At 50.0% G+C, this 21,689-nt stretch overlaps 9 protein-coding genes across 9 annotated transcripts; 5 read left to right on the top strand and 4 right to left on the bottom strand.

Annotated features, from left to right (window-relative positions):
* Positions 1-1,001: 1,001 nt before the first annotated feature.
* PtrM4_019730 (uncharacterized protein) lies at positions 1,002-1,670 on the top strand (the record flags this gene model as incomplete). Its single annotated transcript, XM_001931836.2, has 3 exons — positions 1,002-1,268; positions 1,340-1,449; positions 1,523-1,670. The coding sequence occupies 3 exons, from the start codon at positions 1,002-1,004 to the stop codon at positions 1,668-1,670; spliced, it is 525 nt and encodes a 174-aa protein (XP_001931871.1).
* A 697-nt stretch (positions 1,671-2,367) lies between these two features.
* PtrM4_019740 (RING finger protein) lies at positions 2,368-2,712 on the bottom strand (the record flags this gene model as incomplete). Its single annotated transcript, XM_066103371.1, has 1 exon — positions 2,368-2,712. One exon carries the CDS (start codon positions 2,710-2,712, stop codon positions 2,368-2,370), a length of 345 nt encoding a protein of 114 aa, XP_065965573.1.
* Positions 2,713-2,893: 181 nt separating this feature from the next.
* Positions 2,894-3,601, bottom strand: PtrM4_019750 (uncharacterized protein; the record flags this gene model as incomplete). Its single annotated transcript, XM_001931837.2, has 2 exons — positions 2,894-2,901; positions 3,076-3,601. The coding sequence occupies 2 exons, from the start codon at positions 3,599-3,601 to the stop codon at positions 2,894-2,896; spliced, it is 534 nt and encodes a 177-aa protein (XP_001931872.2).
* Positions 3,602-4,780: 1,179 nt separating this feature from the next.
* On the bottom strand, positions 4,781-8,315 carry PtrM4_019760 (Tymo-45kd-70kd multi-domain protein; the record flags this gene model as incomplete). The annotated part of the gene is made up of 3 exons (XM_066103372.1): positions 4,781-5,572; positions 5,624-7,560; positions 7,832-8,315. The coding sequence occupies 3 exons, from the start codon at positions 8,313-8,315 to the stop codon at positions 4,781-4,783; spliced, it is 3,213 nt and encodes a 1,070-aa protein (XP_065965574.1).
* Positions 8,316-11,056: 2,741 nt separating this feature from the next.
* Positions 11,057-11,593, top strand: PtrM4_019770 (uncharacterized protein; the record flags this gene model as incomplete). Its single annotated transcript, XM_066103373.1, has 1 exon — positions 11,057-11,593. The coding sequence occupies one exon, from the start codon at positions 11,057-11,059 to the stop codon at positions 11,591-11,593; it is 537 nt and encodes a 178-aa protein (XP_065965575.1).
* A 58-nt stretch (positions 11,594-11,651) lies between these two features.
* On the top strand, positions 11,652-12,639 carry PtrM4_019780 (putative histidine kinase HHK3p; the record flags this gene model as incomplete). The annotated part of the gene is made up of 2 exons (XM_001931839.2): positions 11,652-12,284; positions 12,346-12,639. The coding sequence occupies 2 exons, from the start codon at positions 11,652-11,654 to the stop codon at positions 12,637-12,639; spliced, it is 927 nt and encodes a 308-aa protein (XP_001931874.2).
* A 131-nt stretch (positions 12,640-12,770) lies between these two features.
* On the top strand, positions 12,771-14,195 carry PtrM4_019790 (CheY, CheY receiver; the record flags this gene model as incomplete). Its single annotated transcript, XM_066103374.1, has 1 exon — positions 12,771-14,195. One exon carries the CDS (start codon positions 12,771-12,773, stop codon positions 14,193-14,195), a length of 1,425 nt encoding a protein of 474 aa, XP_065965576.1.
* Positions 14,196-14,891: 696 nt separating this feature from the next.
* On the top strand, positions 14,892-16,553 carry PtrM4_019800 (GlcD, FAD-FMN-containing dehydrogenase; the record flags this gene model as incomplete). Its single annotated transcript, XM_001931840.1, has 1 exon — positions 14,892-16,553. One exon carries the CDS (start codon positions 14,892-14,894, stop codon positions 16,551-16,553), a length of 1,662 nt encoding a protein of 553 aa, XP_001931875.1.
* Positions 16,554-20,035: 3,482 nt separating this feature from the next.
* On the bottom strand, positions 20,036-21,653 carry PtrM4_019810 (Asp domain containing protein; the record flags this gene model as incomplete). The annotated part of the gene is made up of 4 exons (XM_066103375.1): positions 20,036-20,042; positions 20,088-20,657; positions 20,749-21,477; positions 21,607-21,653. 4 exons carry the CDS (start codon positions 21,651-21,653, stop codon positions 20,036-20,038), a joined length of 1,353 nt encoding a protein of 450 aa, XP_065965577.1.
* Between the last annotated feature and the right edge of the window lie 36 nt (positions 21,654-21,689).

Consider the following 21,689-nt stretch of genomic DNA (forward strand, 5'->3'; position numbering starts at 1 on the left):
GGTGGTTTCTGATTGGTGGTAAAGGGCGTGAGTGTGATAATATAAGTTCAATATCGGTAGTTATACGATACTATTTTTGTTCGTTTCTCTAGATGCTGTGCCGAGGCGAATGGTATGACTCGTTTTGTGTAGTATATCTGCGAGGGCGATATGATTCAAATAAGAATGAGGATGAATGGGCTTGTCTTGTTATTTATTTAACTTTTAGACATTGTCAAGGACAACATGACTATCTTTCTTGGAAGGCAACTTGTGTATAGTACCCACGGGCCTCATTATGGTATGCTATCCCCCTCCGATCCAGGAGTCGATCCAGATACATACAACCATGCAGATGGAACGACTCTTCGTGCAGACTAGTACACATATACATTTTCGGGCGAATTTGTTCGCTTCTGCCAAATCTCCTGTGGCCGGAATTCGCGGAATCTGGATCTTGTCCCGACGCGTGCCTGCGTCCGTATAGCTAAGTTACAGGGTGTACCCCTCGGCCCGTTTATCTGATTTCTAATTAGAAACACCTAAAAAACGCCTAGGTACCTTTTGTGAGTAAGCCAGTGTTTGGAAACATAATACATAATCTGGGGGCTGATCTAGTGCCGAGAGATCCGACTGGGTTGAAATACGAAAATGCGGTGGTTCTGTTGGTACGTACGTCACTTGTACATATGCACGCCTCCTTCTCGCACTGCTGAATACGCATGAAATTGCACAGCCCATGATTCGGCTGGACTCTCGGTCGTAAGATGACCACCTACCTACCTAGGTACTGACATTTCTTTGGTGGCTCGAGTTTTTGACACCGCCTCTCGGTCGCTTCCACCTTCTTAGAATCGTTACCTTCCCAATTGGAATACGAAAAGTACCTGGGGATTAATGCGGGTATTTATATTACCACAGAGGTTGAAGATGTATATAAGACTGGCTGTGTTCGCGCTCATCAGAAAAGTACCCACCTCTTCCACCACTATTCCCTTAAGCTACTTACTAATCTATCCAACATGCGTCTCATCGCTCTCGCCGCCAGTCTCCCTCTTGCGACTGCATTCTGGAATGGCGACTTGTGCAAGGGCGCAGGCGGGTGCATCAACATCGGCGTCCTAGTCCGCGACCCCTTTCGCTGCCCCGACGGCAGCTACGTCAAGCTTCCAGACTTTGGCAATGACGAGGACGCAGCTGGCAGAGAGGACGCGACTGTCGTTACCAAGGAAGAGTTCCCCAAGACGTGCTTCAAGGGCGGCGTCCCTCGTGCGACCTCTAAGCTTGTTGTAAGTTTGAAATCTACTTATGATTCATCAAGTCACTACAGTCGAATTTGCTTGCTGACAATGAGACACAGCGCACCAAAGCCCGTGGCGGCCAGACCATGTACCACTTCGTCGACGAGACTTGCAACAATGCCAACCCGGTAAAGAAGGATTGCTACCACTACAACTCCAACCCATCTACGTAAGGCCCGCCCATCCGAAAGATCGCAGCCGATCATACTTGATGAAATTTCAACTGACTTATGCATCTGTAGATTCACGTTTTGCCAGATGATTGATTCGAAGGGTGGACAATGTGTCACGAACCCCAATGCCGGCAAGTGTGAGCGCTGGGGTAATGACATTCGGCCCGAGTGCAACTACTGGAAGCCGGGACTGCAGGATCTCCCAGATGACAACTAGGAGGCCAGACAGTGTGGCTGCACGAGGTTGAAGTGTATATATTGTGCCAAGTAACCGTTTGTATTCACAACCTAATAATCAATGTATATACATCGTCTGACATTGCGATAACCGATTTCTTTTCATTGCAAGAGTAGGGATACCCGGTTGATCAAGCTCTGTGAATCTTGTCCGCTACATGTGTGATGGTGTAATTGATGCCGTAGTAGCCGTCTCCAGGATTTTTATGGGCAAGTTCGCGCGCAGAGCAACCTGTTTGCAGAGTTACACCGGCCCATCCCTGCATGAAGACCCTATTCGGGTGAACTGTGACGATCTTAGTGGACTCAGTCGCTTTACCTTCCTTCTAACAAGCTACCAACTTGTCAGCGTGAAAGGCCCGATGGCACTCTTGAACTAGTCAAATGTGATTGGGAAACATATCTAGAGTTTCTGGTATAAACGTGTCTACGCCCCCTGTGAGTTCAAGGGGCATCAACATCTGTTCAAGGTACAAGGTATCTCGATGAGATATTCTGCCAAGCTCCTACATCAGCCTTTCCATGATTCTGTAGACTTCAGTCAGCGCTCACCCATGGCGCACCAGCCAAACCAACAAACCGACGCTTACTTGATATTCACGAAATCTCCGTCATGTTTTTTCGAAGTCATCTTCTCGCCCCGTCATCATTCTGTAAATTCCTTGTCACCACAGGTATCACCGAAACAAATGAACAGGCACACCCCCGAAGACAAAGTAATCAGCATACTTGACTTGTTTGGGCGGCTTTGCGAAAAACTCAATCCGGCACACGGGACAAGTGTTGCAGTCGCGCATCCATCGTGTCAAGCAGTTGCGACCGAAAATATGTCCGGATTTCTTGATTGCAACCGCTGGTTCAGTCGCATCGGAGGTAACAAAAGGGAAACGAGAGTTTCGGACAGCGTCAATGCTACGATTCCATGACTCGAGGCAGATGGGACATGTTGGCGGAAGCTTGTCGTCGGCTGTGGTGGGGCGGATGGCGCTGGCACGGATGCGAGCGTAAGTTGTGGAGAACATTGTAGATGCGTTTTGGAGTTTAGGTAATGAGAGGAAGTTAGGATGAGGCTGCTAATCATGATGTAGGCGAGATTGCGGAGGTGGGTCTGTCTGCGGGTCGCTGCGTGATATGTCACGCCACACCATGTCGTATCACGTCTTCCGATCTTCTAACTGCCCCGCGACAAGGCCCACGATCTAACTACCAGCCTTGCTAATCGCTTTCAGCATCTCGAACGAACTCGATCTACACATCATAGAACTCCGAGCCAGAATCATCCGCGCAGAGGTTCACCGATGAGACATCCTCCTCCCCAACGTCCCGGTCTTCTCCTTCCATGTCCATGTCCAGATCCACCTCTATCTCTCTCTCCTCATTCTCACCCTGCACAACCGCGTTCATAACCTCTTGCCCTAGCTCTCCAAAATTTGCAATCACGTAATCTCCAAACACCTCCTTCCCATCTCCGTCCTCCCACTCTTCAATCCAAAATTCTAAATCGTCAATTTGCTTCTCCATAGCATCCTCATAAGCGTCTAGATCATACGCACCCTTGTACGTCTCGCACCAAACCTTTTTCTCCCAGGCTGTTGCCAGGTCCGACAAGGGTTCTTCTGCGTAGAGCAACAGTGCAGCGGTATTGAGTACATCCAGTAACTTGATGTAGTAGCAGTCTCGGTAGCGTTGCACTTTATCGTCGAGACCTTCGGGGTATTGAGAGAGGGTTAGATCGTTCCATGCTGATGCTAGATCCGCTAAGTTGTCCTGATCTTGGGCAGGGGAAACGGGGAGGGTAGATAGAAGGGAGGCGCGGCGAGTGGGGGAAATGGAAGAGTGGTGAGGGATGGCTCTCTTACGGAGAGGTAGGGCTAAGGCGCTGGCGCGGGAGGAAGATGTAGAGTGTGCCATGTTGATGGTATCAACGGCTAAGAATGCGATGAGTTGTTGAGTTGAGTCAAGGTCACGGTTGAGAAGCAAGGTTGTTGGAAAAAGAACCACGGAGCTCATGTTATGAAGGAAACTATCTAACCCCGTCATGTGCTATCCACCAGGCTCAAGTGACTTTTCTTGTCAGAGCGGATGAAGCAATCAACCTTTGTAAAACAATCCGCAAAACTCCTAAAACAAGACGATCCGGGTATATCCGATCCACTCAAGTGAATGTCAGCAAAAACGCCGGTGTACTAAACACTCCGGAACCCCATTGTCTATCCTTGTTGTACAAAACTCCCAATCTGGACGAAAGCCACAAGACAAAACCTATCAAACTCCTTCCCAGACGCTACTCCGACGACCAAATTTACAAGACTCTCATGAATAACCGACTAAGGCACCAAAACAGGAGACACTCCGATCCGAGTGGTCGTCCCAACCGTCCAATCCAACGCCCCATCCCGCGCCCAACCTCACAAAGTGCAGTCACCAACCAGCCTCACCTCTACACACGACCAACGGGGCAAATCAACAAAAGCTTAACCCACCATCAGTCGAACGGCGCGCGACCGCAACGTCTTCCGAGTCTCATAGCGCCAGTTTTTCTGATTTAGGGGAGCGATCGTAACATCGCCTAGTTTTCAGTATGTATCGGATCAGCCGGGAGTCTAGCTCGCCAACTTCACCCCCGCAACACCTCCCGCAAAGCAAATCATCAGAAAGTTCAACCCACCATCAGTCGAACGGCGCCAGACTGCAACGTCTTGCGAGTCTAATAGCGCCAGTTCTTCTGATTTAGGGGAGCGATCGTCAAATTTGCTTTGTGTTTGGTGTGTGGGGGATCCGTTAGCTGGTTCGTGGACAATGCTGTGGTTGGGGTTGGGATTGGGGGAGTTGAGGTGGTGATCGGGGAAATGATCGCGGTACCACTGTGTGGGGGAGATGTCTCATTGTATGGCGGCGTCGTTGATCTGAGAGGGTGTTCAGTCGAATTTCAAGGCGTTGGCCCTCGCGATCAGTTGATCATAAGCAGCGTCGGCCATGGGGTCGGCGCAGCAGTCCTTGATCAACGCACGCTGTGCGTCATCAACCGCCAGATCGTCAGAAATCTAATAGTGGTTAGCATAGTTCAGTCAAACTATCGCGCAGGCGAAATTAACTTACTTTGCGTGGGAATGGAAGAATCGGAAACATAAAGGCCTGGTGTCTAGCCTCAATGAGATCGTGGAAAACCGTGAGTGACGTGCTGGACATATGCTCCAAGCCCTCGTGGAAGGGGAAGAGTTGCTGCAGGGCCTTCAGAGAGGCGAGATACACGCCATACATGCCAAGGAGTTCGTGAAGCTCTTCTCGAACGCCTTCGCGCATCCTCATACCAGCAGCATCCTGGTTTTGAGCCTCACTCTCGTAGTATTTGCGACGCGTTTGCGTGCCTTCGCTCGCCTTGTAGATATACGTATCGTAAACAAGCTTGTACTCCCGAAATTTATAGGCGTCGCGGCGGAAGGTGGCGTCATAGTCGCCGTTGAAGGCCTCCCGAAGAGCTTTCAAATGGTTTGCGGTAGTAAGGAGTTGTTCCCACTTGCGGGCAATGACCTCCAGGTTCTCGATTGTGGTATTTTGGACGGAGGGCTCGGGGTCGTGGGTAAGTAGCTCTTCGGCAATGTTGATGAGCGCTCGAGGAGTGCCGTAAAAGTTGTACTCCTTCATCCAGAGATTTTTGGAGACGGCGATATCTTTGAACAACTCATCGAACCTAGGGGAGGCTTTGGGAACAGAAGATTCAATCGTCTCCTCTTCCTGTAGATTTTCACTATCAGGTTGCTTCTTACCCCCGACAGGCTCCTTGTCCTTGGAGTCCGTGCACTTCTGTTTCTTGACCTCAGGCTTATCTTCAGTTGCCGTGGTTGCAGACCCAGGCTTCTCTTCAGTCGCCTTGGTTGCAGACTAGGGCATCTCCTCCGTCGCCTTGGCTGCAGAATCAAGCTTTGCAGATACCTGCACTGCAGAAACGGGTGCGTTGTCGGTCGCCTTGATTGAGTTCTCGGGCATCATCTCAGCCGCCTTGGCCACGGGCTGCTGCTGTGTCTTGCTCTCGATATGCTCCTCGTACTTGGAGTCTTCAACCTTCTGGGGCGTCTCAACTTCAGGCCGCCTCTCCTCGACTACCGGTGCCGTCGTCTTGGTGTTTAGGGGAACCGGGCTGGGTTGCTTGAATATTTTCTTGATGGACGCCATGAGACGGCGCCCCGCCTGAAAGTCGTCTTTGCCAAAGATATCGGAGTCATCGTTGCGCTTCTTCTTTAGAGCGTGGTCCAGCTCTGTCGTGGACAGGCATGCTCGGAGCGACTTGAGTTCCTCCATGGCGGCAAGGAAACGATCCACCGGGGAGACCACTTCTTTGATTGAAGTCTCAAAAACGATGGTAGACTCTGCAGACGTCTTATCTACATGAGTTTCGTTGGGGGCAGTTAAGAGCTCATCTGATACCTCGTCTATATGAGGTTCTTTGGAGACGCCGTTAACCTTAGTGGGGACGGGCGAGGTCGAGACGGTCTTGTTTGGAGCATCTGCCTGATTCTCAACTGCTGGTGTCTCGACGTCACCATTATTGGTATTGCAATCTACGGTCTCAGTTGCCGTCACTGGAGTGGCAGGTTCCTCAGTCTGAGTGTTCTTGGCGATTTCGGATGATGATGCTGGAACCTCAATAGCAGCCTTGGATGCACCACGCTTGAGCATACTCGAGAAATCGGGGATAGGGCCACAGAAGTCGCAGACAGACTTCGGCGCTGGGATTGTAGTAGCTAGTCCATTGCCGAACTTGATGCCGGTCAAGCTGAAATTTGGGTTCGATGCTGGCTTCGTACCGGTTGGTCCACTGCTGACCTTGGTGCCCTCTGGACCGAAGATTGGTTTCTTTACTTCCAGCTTCGCTTTAGCCTCTGGATGATCAGTCTTCGCTGCAATGCCGCCAAGGATGGTAGGGGTAGGAGCAGGAGCAGGAGCAACGGAAAAGGTAGAGGTCACGGGCTTTCCCGCAAAGCCGCCAAAAGTAGCAACCCCAGGAGGGAAGGCAGGGCTCGCTGGCTTTTCCGTGTTCGCCACAATACCGCCAGATGTAGCAGAAGGGGCGACGAATGATGCGGGAGAGGGGGCGGACGCGGGGGCGGAGGAAAAAGGAGAGCCTGCAAAGACAAATCCTGAGGAAGGCACAAGCGTAGACTGCTTGAGAATTGAGACTGGTACCTTTGGGTCCGTGCCGAAAATGTTGGAAGCACCAGCGACAAGACCAGGAAGAAATTGGACTTTCTTCGTGTCCGTGGCACTGATCTCAGTGACTGGGATGATGGTACCAGCAGTGGGCTTTGGCAGTTCGTCTGAGGTCATACAAATGTCCTCGACAATCTGGTCTTTGGCACTAGAGGAGGGCATAGATGCTGCCTCGCCCATCTCTGTATCACCCGTGATGGTTGCGGTGGTAGTGGTTGGTTCTTGCGAGGGGGGCGGAACGGTGGATGACTCGCCCATCTCAATATCCTCGACGGGAACAGCAACGATGATAGAGGGGGCATGTTCTTGTACCTGTGTTATCAGAAGCTGTTCCACTGTACGATGATAATCGATGCCATCCATTTCTTGGTTCTGGGAGGAGGAGGTAATAGGTTGGGCGGCGATGGGAGTCGTGCTGGTGTGGATGACAGCGTGATCACCAAGGGCTGGATCCAAGACCATCTCTTCCGAAGAGGCTTGTGGTACACAGGCTTGGAGAGACGGGTCCACAGTCTCATCGTCTTCGAAAGCTTTGAGAATGATGGCTTCGAGGGAGAGGTCAGCGCAGTCAGGAGACTCTTCGGGTTTATCCTCAGCGCCAGATGTAGGGTCATTTCCCCCCAGCGAGATCATAAAGCTCCTCTTCGAGGTTGGAGTCTTGGCTGGGTGTGGTGGGTAGATAGTAGGGCGAGTTGTTGTTGTTAGCGTCTTGATTGTAAGGAGACCTAGCAGGAGAGGGTGCCCTGTAGAGCTCTTCATCCGACTCGCCCTCAGCGTCGTCATCTATGCCAACGCCTGTGGCTGTAGTTGACGGGGCGATGGTTGGGAGACGGAGGTGGACATCTGTTTGATGGTACCTCATCAAGTACGCGCGAAACCTATCTTGGCCACTCTCGGTCTGATCGTTCAACGCCCAGTCCTCTTTCCACTCACGGAGGTCTATGAGATGGTCTTCGACTGCATCCCCGTAGATGTTGACGTTGCCGTCCGCCCCATAGGCGTCTTGCCAAAACCTTGCTTCCCAGGCAGTGGTCAAGGTGGCTTGGTTGATGGAGGACATCGGGTCCCCGGGTGGGAACAAAGCCACAATCCCTTCGATGCATCCGCGGATCAATGTACGCTTGGACTCGCGCAGGCTCTCGTAGCGATCAGCCGGGCGCCTTGGGTCTGTTGGCATTTCGGTGCATATCGAGTCGACATGTAGGTCGAAGTTTTTACGACCGGTCCAACCCTGGCTATCCTCAGGACCGTCCCAATGCTCTAACCATGCGTCCATGAGATTGAGGGCCTCAATGATGAAGTCCCTATAACCGTTGAGGTCCTCTCCCTCATCTTTCACTCGTCTGTGAATCATCGCCTCCCACGCCTTGGCGAATACGGCAGTCACACAAAGCATGAACTCATTACCATCTGTCATAATCGACACCGGCCCTGCGCCGCCTACGCAAAGGCTGGAGATGACGAGACGGGGTAGGTGTGGAGGATGTTGTGGCTGCGGACTGGGAGGCTGTTGTGGGAGAGGAAGCCTTAGAGCTCTCCACTCCGTCTTCAGAGGTGCGGGTGGACATGATGAAAGGACAGTCGGTGTAGAGGGTATGTGGTGTCGGGTTTGTGTGTGTGTGTGTGTGTGTGTGTGTGTGTGTGTGTGTGTGTGTGTGTGTGTGTGTGAAAGTGTAGCAGGCCGCTATAGAGATATTAGAGACTGGAAGCAGTGGATAGGATCGAATTACTCACCTCTATGTGTGGCCGCGGACAATCGTCTGTGTGTCGAGATCAAAACAGGTCGAACCTGTATTGAGCTGGGTTGCTGCGGATACACTTGGGTGTAGGCGCAATGGCGAGTACGCAAGCTTGTGTAGCGAGCACGGGGGTTCATGAGCAAACAAAGAACTGAAGCCTTTGAAAGAATTGATTGAGGTGTTGTGTGCTGGTGCTTGTGGGTGCAGGAGAAAATGTGAGCAGAGTGGTCAATTTGCGGCCTGCGGGGGAGAGAAGTGGGTGCAAAGCTGTGTGGGAAAGACTTTATTGTCTTAGGCGGCAGCAATCGCAGCAATGAAGAAACAGAAAAATAGCGGGTGGGTGGGGTACGTGGTGTGCGCGCGTGGGCAGTGAAAGTGAAAGAGAGTCGTTGCGTCGTGCACCTTGGAAAATGGAAATCGGCCACCACAGCAGGGCACCACTATATACAAGAGACAATAGAGAGAACTTTTGCTATATACGGTTCGAAGGAGACTATCGCATTGTGAGAGAGAAAACTGTAGAAATGCTCAAGATGTACGGCCGCAAAGTCACGTGCGACTCTCAACTGGAGTGGACGAAATCTCCACGGCTCTGCAGTGGCCAGTAAGGTTTCGAAGTCACCGCCTATCTCAGCCCCTGACAGTCCAGCTCTTCCGGAATTTGGGCTGGAGGATTGCCTGTGTGGTGATGCAAAGGCTTCTCATGGTGTGTCGGAGTGGAGAGGGACGGGATAGATGGGCAAGAGTAGCTTCACAGTTTGATGCTTGAATATATACGAGAGACCGCGCAGAGAGAGAAGATAGGCTGCTTAGCATCTGGGAATACTGCTTGCGATTGCTTCGTTTCAATGTAATGGGCCTGATTGCCTTGAGAAAGGCGGCCAGGACCATTCAGCAGCCCAGTGACCGAACCCATTGGAATGATATGCGCCCAATCACATCTTTCTCATGTTTATGGCGACTAGGAAGGTCGCAATCTCTTGCAATGCGAGCCCGTTTTCCTCTGCTGTTTACATGGTGGCTGTCTCAGCAATACATCGTGACTCGCCACAGGTCCCACGTGATAGGAAACGGATTCTAGTCTCTTGATCTTGCTTTTCCTGCGTTCAGAATCTTTCCAAGGTGATTTTCCGATTTTTAGTCTCTTGGATAAGAACTGATGGTAGTGGAGCGATTGCAGAACAAAGCCAGAGTGGTCGGTCAAGCAAAGCGTATGAGGGGAAGGCTTGAGACTTACGGCCAGTGTGCCTTTGCCTTTGCCTTGGATATTGTATAGGAAAAAGCAGCTGTCAAGGCGCGGCGGGCGGACACTGTATGGAAAGGAACGATGTGGTTGCGGAAGCAACGTTTGCGCCGTATGGAGCAGTATGTCACATGGCAAATATTTGTGGCTTCTTCGTATCGAAATGCATCCAAATCAGATGCCCATCCGCCTTTTGTACCCTTGTATTTTCCACGCGCTTCTTGTAACAAACTCTTGGTACCTACCAGAAAAGTGATTGGAACGCTTAGTTTCGTCGTGTTTTCTGATTGCGCATGACGCAAGAATGTTGCAGCCATATGTAGCTAGCATTTGAACGCGTCTCCAACGTTCTCATGGGTGTCTTGTACACGCGTCTTCCTTGACACAATGGCGTCTTGAGAGTATAGGTTTAGTTCGCAGCCAGCTTACGTTGCTCCAAACAGCACAATACCGACATCAATTTGAACAGCAAGATACCAGCGTCTTCCGATAATATCAAGATTCAGTAGCATACAATGCGACGAACGAACAAGGCAAAGAATAGTTGCGAGAGAGAAGAGTGAAGTTGGGAGATTTGTGGGGCATGATGACGGCCAATGAGCAGCGCCCCAACCCCGCTGCTGAGCTTATCTCGCCATCTTGGCCGAGCCCATGCGCCAATGGCTGTGACAGAGGCCTGCATCTTCACATTTTTAGCCACGGGAAGTGCTGCAGGAACAGGGTAGTCAGCTGGCATGGCATCGATCCTCACTACGAGACTACTGCTGGTCATCACGCAGCCCGCAACCCATCACTCAAAACTTCCAACGGCGATCGTCCATATTCGGCCCGGACCAGGAAGATCAAGCCGAGATAGCCTGCAGCTAACGAAATTTCCTGGGCCTAGGGACGGCAAGGGACATGCGCCAAGTCCACCTTATTATACATACCACCGTCTGCCATCCAAACTTCCAGCAATCGTCGCGCAGATCACAGTACCGCTCCACTGCTTTTACATTCAAGACCGTCCGTTAGAGCCTTTGGAACCGTTGGAATCGCCGCTGGAGCTGGAGTAGCCTCATCTAAGCTTCGTCCGCCGTGACAGCTTTAGCTCCCGCCTAAACAACACCCGTGCATCCTGTCTCCAACCACTCTCACCCTCGATGCGGGGAAGTCATACAAGCCACAGATACTTCAATGCAGCTCACGAACAGCCATTGTGCTGCCTTCTTTCCAAAGGCTGACGCTGCCGTCCTTTTGTCGAGACATGCTGCGCCCGCATTAGCTGAGCGTCCTACCGCGACCGCACCAATTCTTGATCCAGAGCATGCCCAACTACCGCTTGATACGCTTTCCGAAGAAGCTCTCGAGTCTGTATATCCGGAAAAGGACAATGATTGGGCGCCCGCGCCCATCCCTAGCCAGACGCAATGTCCTTCTGAATGCAATGCCAGCCAATATCTCTTCCCTGCTCTGGCCCGCAATGAGAGGCTGAGGCTAACCATGGTCTTCTACTACACCCGCGGCGCGCTTGGGGACGAAGAACTCATGTCTCGTTTACAGGAAAAAGTCCTCATCGCTCATGAGACAGTAGGATGGGACTTCGCCATCGCCGGTCTTTTGAATCACAACACGTATACTCGCATGGTGACAGTGAATCTTCCACTCGCTGTCTTACCGCGTCGTGAGAGTACTTGTGCCCACACTATCAACCAATCGCCAGGTGTGGGTTAAATCTAATATTCCATCAAACCGATGCTAATTAGTATAGACAATTTTCGCATTACCCAACATGGTCGAAGACTGGCGTTTCAAGCATTCGCCTCACGTCGAGCAAGGAGGCTTACGTGCATACGCTGGCGTACCGCTCAAGTTTGAAACCGAGTTTGGCGAACACGTGGCCTTTGGTTCCCTCTGTGTCGCTTCAAACTCCCCTCAGGAACTCTTGTCCAGAACAGTGCAGCAATCTCTAGCCCGTCTCGCCGATTGGATCGTCGCCGATATCGTTCACAGCGCAAGAGGTAGACGTCAACGCGAACGTAGGAGGATGCTAGAGCTGCTTTCTTATGCACAGCAGCAGTGCGACGAATATGCTGACATGGAACAAGCCATTCCAAACATGCTCCGCCAAGTCTACCCGGATGCCCAAGTAACCATCACTCAGGCAATAAATGGCCAAATTATTCTTGATAGTGGTACCACTTTCCTGTCCTCCAAACTGGAGCAGGGCCTCTGGGAAGACACTGCATATTTCGACTATGCTATCAAGACCATGAATCACCTGGACATGACCGCTCCCCGGGCTGTGCGTGCCATTGCTGCACAGTGCACCAGTCAACGCGCGCCCACCTTTCTTGTAGTAGCTTGCAATGACCTCAAAATGGTGTTTGACGACGTCGATTCTTGGTTTGTGAACACGAGCGCGGTAAGTAGTAAGCGATACGGAACATAAGCATCATACACTAATTCAATAACCCTTTGCATAGACAATTTTGAGTCAATATTGGCAAGGCCTTGCACTTCGAGAAGCACTTGCAGCCAAGGAGCAATTCCTCCGCGGCATCACACATCAGCTGCGAACGCCCATACACGGCATTCTTGGGTTCAGTCGAGCTCTTGACGGAAGAGTTGAAGATGCGACATGTGATTCTCCCGACAGCCGCGTCATCACCCAGTGCAAGCCCGAGCATGGAACAGCTAGATCCACATACCTATATCCAGACGATCAAGTCCTCGGGCGAGAGATCTCATCTCGACTGTCAACAGTCTCATCAAACTAAATCAATGGGCGTATATTGCACAAGCAGAACGCGTACTAACCCTGCAAACCGTTTCCGAAATTGAGGGTGCCCTGCTCAAAGAAACCCTATTGGGGCTGCCAGACGATATAGCGAAGCGGCCATCCATCATCATGATACATCACCTGCCACCGAACTGCAACATGCTAGCGATCGATGTACGGGTGTTCTTGGATTGTATTCAGCCACTGATGGTAAACGCGGCCCAACATTCCGCCGGCGGTGTAGTGGCAGTATCCTTGTCGGTTGCAGAAGGACTGAAGTCGCTTACCATCGATGTTCAACATAACGGAGGAGATATAGCTACGAGTCACTACAAACGCATGATCGATGTCAATGGGAAGGTTGATCTGAGCACAGCAGAATCTGCGTTGGGATTGACGATAGCATGCAAAGCGGCAACGCTCCTTGGTGGTCAGATTACGCTGGCGACTTCTGACCACGGCGTGGGCTCGCACGCCACAGCTACTTTCAACGATCCCATCTGTGCCAGCTCCTTTCCACGAGTTCGCCCATTGAAGGAAAAACTAGTTCAACTCCCGCAAAAATTCTGCCGACTTACGTCCGAATCCCAAACATCGTCTTTGGGACATTACTTTGGCCAGTATCTCTCAGACTCTGGATGGCTAGAGTCCACGGAAATGAAAGAAGCCTTCATGATCGTGGACTACACACCAAATCTCGCACAACTTTACAACACTACCTGGAGTATCGCTGCCGACCAAGTTGCGATATGTCCCGTTCCCGAGAATGCATGCTTCCTTGACTTCCAAGAAGAACGGATCCGACGTCAGAACAATGTTCTATACGTCCAGGGCCCATTCAAAAATGACATAATCGAACAAGCACTAGAGCTTGCAGATGCGATTCTTGCCGAATTTAGGCCGTTTACTCTGGAAACAAAGAGTTGTTCTATGTGGGGCATTTCTACAAAGTCCACCACCTTGCTCATTTCTCCAAGATCAAACAATCACCCAAAAACCTTGTTAGAGCGGCCTTCAATGTTTCCGGAAAAGTTGCAAACGGAGTTGGCGAAAGCTGTGCAAACTCTGCACATCCAGGTAACCGCTACGGTGCCTACTGTCGAGATCCATAAACCGAAGATAAAGCCCATGTCACTGCTCGTCGACGATAACGCCGTCAATCTGCGCCTGCTAGAAATGTACTGCACTCGCCGCAACATTCCGTATCGATCGGCAAGTGATGGGCAGCAAGCTGTGGAGCTGTTCTCTGCAGCACTCCTATTCAGGAACGATCTGTCATCACAGCAGAAATCAGACGAGAGGCCCTTTGATTTGATCCTCATGGATCTACAGATGCCGGTTTGCAACGGCTTCGAAGCGACAAGACAGATACGACAGCTAGAGAGAGAGCAAGGATGCGAGAGCAGTGCTCTGTTCATTGTCACCGGCCAAGACTCGCCAGATGATCGAAGGGGCGCAGAAGAAGCAGGCGCAGACGAGTTCCTCGTGAAGCCAATAGGACCCAAGTTTCTCGATACATGGGTGAAGAAGTGGTTCCCCGACGCCGACATCTGAGAGTTGTATAGACTGTCGATGGTCTACAGCATTTCTCGGCTAATAGCACATCCGGATTTGAAAAGGATAACTGCTTTAGGCGACTTCGTATTGAGCATTCTGGATGCGAGAGCCGACTTGCCCGAAAGCAGGACTATCGGATGGCACTCACCCACATCCACATTCATCCTGAATCTATGGAACGTATTCATGTTTGAGTTAGTATCTTCTTCATTAGGTTATTTTTGGAGTCCGTCAAAACTCTGCGGAGGATTTGTACGGCTGGAGGTGGAGTAATATTACAAAGATCTTTTGATCAGTTTAGTCGTGTGCAGATGGACACAAAAGATGATATATCATAGCGATTCAGCAGTGGCAGATTCTGTACTTATACGCTTTAATGATAACGACAGTTCCGAGCCTTACAAGAGTTGTACGCATGTGGCAGCGATAGCAATTGTGAAGGTGGACTATGACGTCATTCATTTGTGATCCTTGGTCGTGCTCGTGCGATATATCAAGCGACGTCTCTCTTGCGATGGCTATCCCGGTCATCGCTGGGGAAGATACGTCTGATATTACGAGAAGATAGGCCTCCAAGTTAGGCGCCCACGATGCTAAGATAACATTGCCTCTCCGTACTCTAGGCGCCAACGTAGCCATAACACCACAACACCACAACACCACAATACCACAATACCACAACACGACGTTAACATGGCTCTCTCATGGGTTGCATACACATGCATAGGTATTCTGATCGCCTCAGTATACATCAGAAAGCGATTTGGAAAACTCTCTTCCCAGCTTGAATGCGATGCACTAGCCGAAAAGCCCGGTCGTGTGAGGCTCGATGATGGCTTGACAGCCTCTGCGCGGCAATTGAGGACAAAGCTCACTGCGGCCATCCCGCACATCGTCATAGGACCCGAGAAAACCGAGGAACATGAAAAGTCGATGAATGGGTACTGGGACCAAAAGGCTTGCGAAGTACCACCAGCGTGTGTCGTACGACCCCGCAATGTGTGGGAATTGGCGCAGGCGGTCAAGATTCTAAGGCGGGAGTTTGATCTCCGCAGCGAGAGAGCCAAAACATCCAGAGAAGACGTCGAACCGGTATTTGCGATCAGAGGAGGAGGGCACTCTCCCATTCCCGGTGCGTCGAGCATCAGAGGCGGCGTGCTCATCGACCTATCGCTCTTCAATGAAGTTACCCCAGCGGAGGGCGGGAAAAGTGTGATTATCGGCGCAGGAAATAGATGGATCGATGTGTACCAAGCCCTCGAAAAAGAAGGCCTTGCAGTAGTCGGGGGACGTAATGCTGCTGTTGGTGTATCTGGCCTGACGCTTGGGGGAGGATTATCTTTCTTCTCTCCGCGCTATGGGTTCGTGTGCAACAACATCCTCGAATACGAAGTCGTACTTGCAGACGGATCTATAGTAACGGCATCCGAACATGAGAACCCGAATCTCTGGAAAGCGCTAAAAGGTGGAGGAAACAATTTTGGCATCGTAACACGCTTCACTGCCCGCGCTTTTCCGTCAAAGAATGTCATGAGCGGCTTTCTTTACTTACGATCATCGCAAGCCCCCAGAGTCTTGTCATTATTACATTCTTTCGTCTCACGCACCATGTCCGGCGAAGTCAACGAACGATACGACCCCAATGCCGCCGGTCCACTCGTATGCTTTACCTACCTCCATTCTCTACGCCTCCAAGCCATCGCCGTAAACCTCGTCCACACATCCCCCACAGCCAAGCTCCCAGGATGGCCAGAAAGCTGGCAGAGTTCCGATTTTACACGACTACGGCGCATCTGGCACACATGCAAAGTCCGCAGTCTAAGCGATGCGACAGACGAGCTGAGTGTCCTGAACCCACCGGGCAGAAGGCAAGAATTCGCCACTACGACTATCAAGAATGACCAGAAGACGCTGGAGGCCGTGCATGCGGCGTATCGAGATGCGATAGTGAAGATTAAGAAGTTTCGCATCAAGGGCATGAGCTGGACCCTTGTTCTACAGCCTCTGCTCCCATCATGGACACACAAAGGCGACTCGAATCCACTCGGCCTCGACGAAAGCAACGAAGAACCGATGGTGATTGTTAGTTTCACCGTCAACTGGGCGTTGAGCAAGGACGACGACATCGTCCAAACCATCACTCGCCAAGCTATCGAGCAAATCGACACCTTCTCCCTACAAACCGGCACGCACCATTGTTACCGGTACCTAAACTATTGCTCAGCATGGCAGAAGCCCTTTGAAGGCTACGGAGCCGAGAATCTAGAGTTCCTGCGGCGAGTGAGCAGGGAGGTCGACCCCGAAGGCATGTTCCAGCGCGGCTGCAACGGTGGATTTAAACTTGGAATGCAGTAAAACTTTCACATACGACCACAGGACATCGAAAATAGCATCTCCCTCGCGATCCGTCAATTCTCGTTGTAACGCTTCGAGGTCAATTAACTGGTTTGGTGACCGTTTTCGGTCATCGCGATCCTGTTGTCAGTTTACGGCACAGCGCCCACCACAGCCCACTTCAGACTATTAACGGACATTGAGCACTGGAAAATGCATGCGCTTTGGATCTTAGTGTATGCTGTTCTAATGATGGCGCCCGTCAACTTTCTAACAATGACCCGCCTCCTTATTCCTTATTCCACAACATTCTCCCTCTCCTATTATCGAGTCTCTCCCCTTCCAACATCGAAATGCCTCCCAAGAAAAAGTCCAAGGTTGATCTGTCGCATCTGCGCTCTCTTGTCCATCAGGAGAACGCACCTGCTCCGCTTACAGCTGATCACATCAAAAATATGATGATCCCGTCGAGCTTCAAGGCACACCAGTATATAATGTCTCTGTGGGCAGAGTAAGTACCTATACCCGTAGACATGTTAAATACCTTCGTTAACAATATAGCTTCACTAGATCAGTTCTGCAAGAGCCTATTAGTTCTAGGATTAAATCAGCACTAACAGTGTTTCGCATCTAGCTATTCCTTCGCTAGCTTGCAGCAACGAGAACAGGGCAGCTAGAAGAAAACATCACAGATACGACGATCCGAAATATGTTATCATCGCTCAAACAAGCTATAAAACTATATACCAGCTACCAGTACAGCGTATTATAGAACAAGGATCTCGACAATTTCATTTAGAAAGACCTCGTGCAGAAAAATAAGCTTGCAACTAGCGTTTACACGAAACTAATTGCTCCTTTGCTAGTAGCAGAAGACCTAATTCAGTTTATGTGGATGTGCGATGAATATTAGCACCCACATCTACGTGCACGCCTACAACTAGCGTTCTTAGTCGTGCTTATAACTCTATTAGGCAGCCGCCCTGGTGAGTTCATTAAGTTAGGAGCATAGAAGCACAACAACGAAGGACTTCTCTACGGCGATATCGATCTAGTGCGATACTAGAACGGCACATATATAGGGTGCCTTCTCTATCTACGGTTGCGTAATCGCAAGGGCCATCGGAATAATAAGAAGCATTCGTAAGCATAAGTTGTTACAGAGGTTATTCTACTAGACGGCTAACTAGCGAAGTCCTATTATGCTTTTATACGAAGAAGCCACAATGCGATCTATGTATCTAGTCACTTATTTTATAGCCTTAACTCTAGCAGACGGTGTCTTTGACAGTTGCAAGACCTTCGAGGATATTAAAACGAAAGAGCTACTACTAGGAAGCTTATTGTACAAATATCGCTACAAGCTAGAAGCGAAACAAAGGCTAATATTGCGAAGCATTAGCCCTAATGGCACAGTCTCCGAGAACGACATTCTAATATACAATTACTTCAACAATATGATGAAGGGAATTAGGCAACGGGCTGGGTACGAAGAGAGGCTAAGCGCATACTGCTTTCGCAGGGCCTATGCGAAAGTAGTAGAAAGTAAGAACCAACTTATATAATGCGATGTCTTGATAACAGCTAACCATTTCATAGAAACAGCTACACCTGCCTAGAGGAGACTGCTGATAGGTTATACCAACGATGATACAGTTATGTACTATATATCTAGTCTCGTTGGAATTAACAGTCAATCCATAGTCTATCGGAGAGAGCAAAAATTAGAACTTATCGACGAAAACACCTCTATTGTCGGATCGTGAGTATCGGTAGAGACGTCGGCTGCTTGACACTTCGGCCCGACTTCGGCCCACCTTGCGCAGAGCTTAGGTATACCTTCGTAGCAGCTATGTTCGTAAACAATCAATCAGAACCACCGAACAGAATGCATTCCTAGTTATCGTTATTTCCCTTTACGCACTTAGTGCAAAGCCAACCAACATCTATGATGTTAAAACGAAACCTACTAGCACCTATACTACCTAGATCTTAACTTACGGATCGCCTAAGTAGGAACGCGGATTTAACTAATAGCCCGGTCGTTACTCTTCTAGAACGTACTCCAAGCTAAGAGTATGCATTACGCCGCCAATCAAGAACGGTTGCATACCGTAAGCAGCGCGGAGACTTCTTTAATGGGAAGCTGTTAGCTCCTAAGTACGCAGTCACAGCATCTTACTAAACGGCTTCGGATTCTGAAAGTACAGGCTCGACTCCTCTACGCTATCCATCGCGTTATCTTAAGGCGCTATGGAAATTTGAGCCAGAACGGGAGAGAATCGCAAATTTGATGTACTCCTACTCCAGGAATAGCGTTGCGCCAGACAACAGCACAGCGATTAGCAGGAAAGAAATTCCACTTAGCGATATTCTCCAGCCTATGACAAAACTAGCTCACCCGGAAAAAGAGCGATACGTATATCAATCCGCTGGGCCGACAGAGGATAATTTGTAGCGGTGTGAGGAGAGGAGGAGGACTGCGTTGCATTGTGTAGCTATGGAGGAACTGCAGCTATATAGGTGTGTGTGATGAGAAAGTGTGGTAGCAATAGCCGTACCCAACTCTCACCTAAGTTGGTCTTGGCAAGGTCCAAACCGTTACAATATCTACCGTAGCTATCACGAATGTTAACTAGTGGTAAAAGAACAGGCTAATAAGTTGTCGGTACGTAAGAAATGTATCGGCTTACGCCCGCAAGTTTTTGCTATAGATGGCTATGATGATGTGTATGTCACTGGCGCCTTGGCATGGGGGATATGGGCGGGATCTTCGGGTTTTGTGATTGGGGTAACGTACCTCACGGCTTCGCCGCCACTACCAGTTAGCCACCACTTTTTGCTAAGCCCCACTAAAACCACAAGCTACTCACGCACAGATTGCACGTTGACAAGACCTTGGGCAATTTTTAAGATATCGAATATCAAGACGAATTTAGAGACGAAAGAAACACCAGCCATTATACCCGCTGAAATGCGCTGCTGCATAGCAATCACGTGGGGTTAGCGTCTATCTCATGAATCCACCAACCGGCGCAAGCCGCTTAACTAGCGCCAACGTGTACTAAGCATGCTGCAACTTCGTGTTGGTTTGCACATAAGCTGGTGATCACAACAAAGCCCTATGATCGTATGTGGAAGAAATGATGGTCTCTGTCGGATTACAGATGTTAATCACGGGCCGCGTCGGTCCTACTTTGGTCTGACTCGTACTAACCCCGCGTATATCTTCATAGCAACCTAGAGATAGAACAATCACAACAATCACCAAACAGAATGTATTCGTAAATATCGTTATTTCCTTTCAGCACTAGTGCTATAGACCTACCAACAGTCTCGAAAATTATAACTAAAGTTTCAGGTGGATGACAGCCTGTTCTTCCTAACGCTCTCCGTCCCCACGCCTTTTAAGTACTTATTCCGTCTACGACCATGCCTTATACTCTTACAGAACCTGGTTGCAGGGCTATGTCTAACGCTATTATACATTACGTAAGTGATATCTATACTCTACTACCATTAATGGCTCTACCGTCTAGTTCTGTTACATCATACCGTTCCACAGGAAGTTCCAGAGGTCCTGCTGGCGCCATACTATACGTAGGCAATTTTACATCCACAGTCTCCATATCTTGTTCCCCTGCGATCCTTGTTGCAGAGTCGCCTGATCTTCGTCTCCGATGCAACAAGAAGCCAATGATGGCGAGTATAGCAATACCTCCCACCGCACCCGCAGCTATCCCGCCAATTGCGCCACCCGATAGCTTTGACTCTTGAGTTTGTGGAGGAGATGTACTAGAAGACGTAGGCAAGGGTACAGTCTTTGACGAGCCGTCCGGAGAGTCCGCGCAAAACTCGCTGACAAAGTTGTTTTGTTTATCCACCGCGACGATTTCGGAAGTCTTTGATCCGGTGTTGGCTTGCCAGACGGAGAACCTCCCAGCTTCTTGGTTGACCATTACGTAGGCAGAGCTCATGAACAGTCGGCCAAGGACTGGTAGATCGTTGTCATTCTCGGACTGGAGCGAATTGATCACGACCGATGTGTTCGTCTGAACTGCGCCATCGGCGGCGATATATGTGTCGGGGACGACTAGTTCGGTGTTGGGAACATTTATAGAAATGCTGTTTTAAAGCTTGATTGTCAGACCGCCGTAATAACTACATCATGATGATTAGCTGTATGTTTGGCGAACAGAATTGGCACGGCACTTACACATTATTCGGGTCGAAAAGCATTGTGAAGTAATTAATACCGAGACTTCTTGCTTCGCTCCTCCCATCTGGAGGAGTTCCGCCTGCGAGTGACCGGAAGTTGTCGTAGTATCTCAATGGAAGGGACATCAGCCCTGCAAAACTAGGACTAATACACGCTTGTATGACCGCTGACTGCGATCCCATGAAGATGCTCATATCGGTACCATTCGGCCAGTTGAGAAGGATATCGCTTATCGTTACCACCATGCCTGTCCCACACTTTCCGCCCTGGAACAGCGGCGCTGTGAAATTGATGTTTTGATCCGCGATCAACGATTTGTCCAGGCCACCAAGAACAAGTGAACCTGTGGTCTGCTTTTCAGCGGGACCACCGACTAGCCCCCAGAATATGGAGTATGCTCTTGTGCCGATATCGCCGGCGGATAAGAGTGCTTGCAGAAAAGATGAGTTGCTGCCTAAGCCGAGTTGAGATTGGCTGGTGAAGGCTTGATTGAGGTCCTGTCTCGGCACGCCGAACTTAAATGATGATAGCGAGGTGTTGGTGCCAAAGCTCAGAGTATCTTCTGTCCAGTCCGCTTCGAAACCTGCACTATTCTTTCGGTTACCGATCGATCTGTCCGTGGAGGATTTTGTGTATGCGCCGCCGCGGAATGTTACGCATGCTCCAGATGAGTAGGTATCTGTACAGTACCCGTTTGTTCCGTAAATGTAGGTCTCGTTGTTGTCACTATAAGGGGTGTTAGTCAGCTATGCCAGATCCTCTAGCTCGCCGAGATTTTAGTATTTTCCATCACCACAAACGAGAAGATAGAAAGACCGGTTGTAAGAGACTTGCAATCTGTATTTAAAGACGTACCCACTAGCGAAGAATGATATGTTCTGCTTATTGGAGCCAACAGTCATGGAAACCCCTCTTACAAAGGCTCCATTAGGCAAAGA

The sequence above is a fragment of the Pyrenophora tritici-repentis genome, chromosome 1, assembly GCF_003171515.1.
Source record: "Pyrenophora tritici-repentis strain M4 chromosome 1, whole genome shotgun sequence".
Classification (NCBI taxonomy): Eukaryota; Fungi; Ascomycota; class Dothideomycetes; order Pleosporales; family Pleosporaceae; genus Pyrenophora; species Pyrenophora tritici-repentis.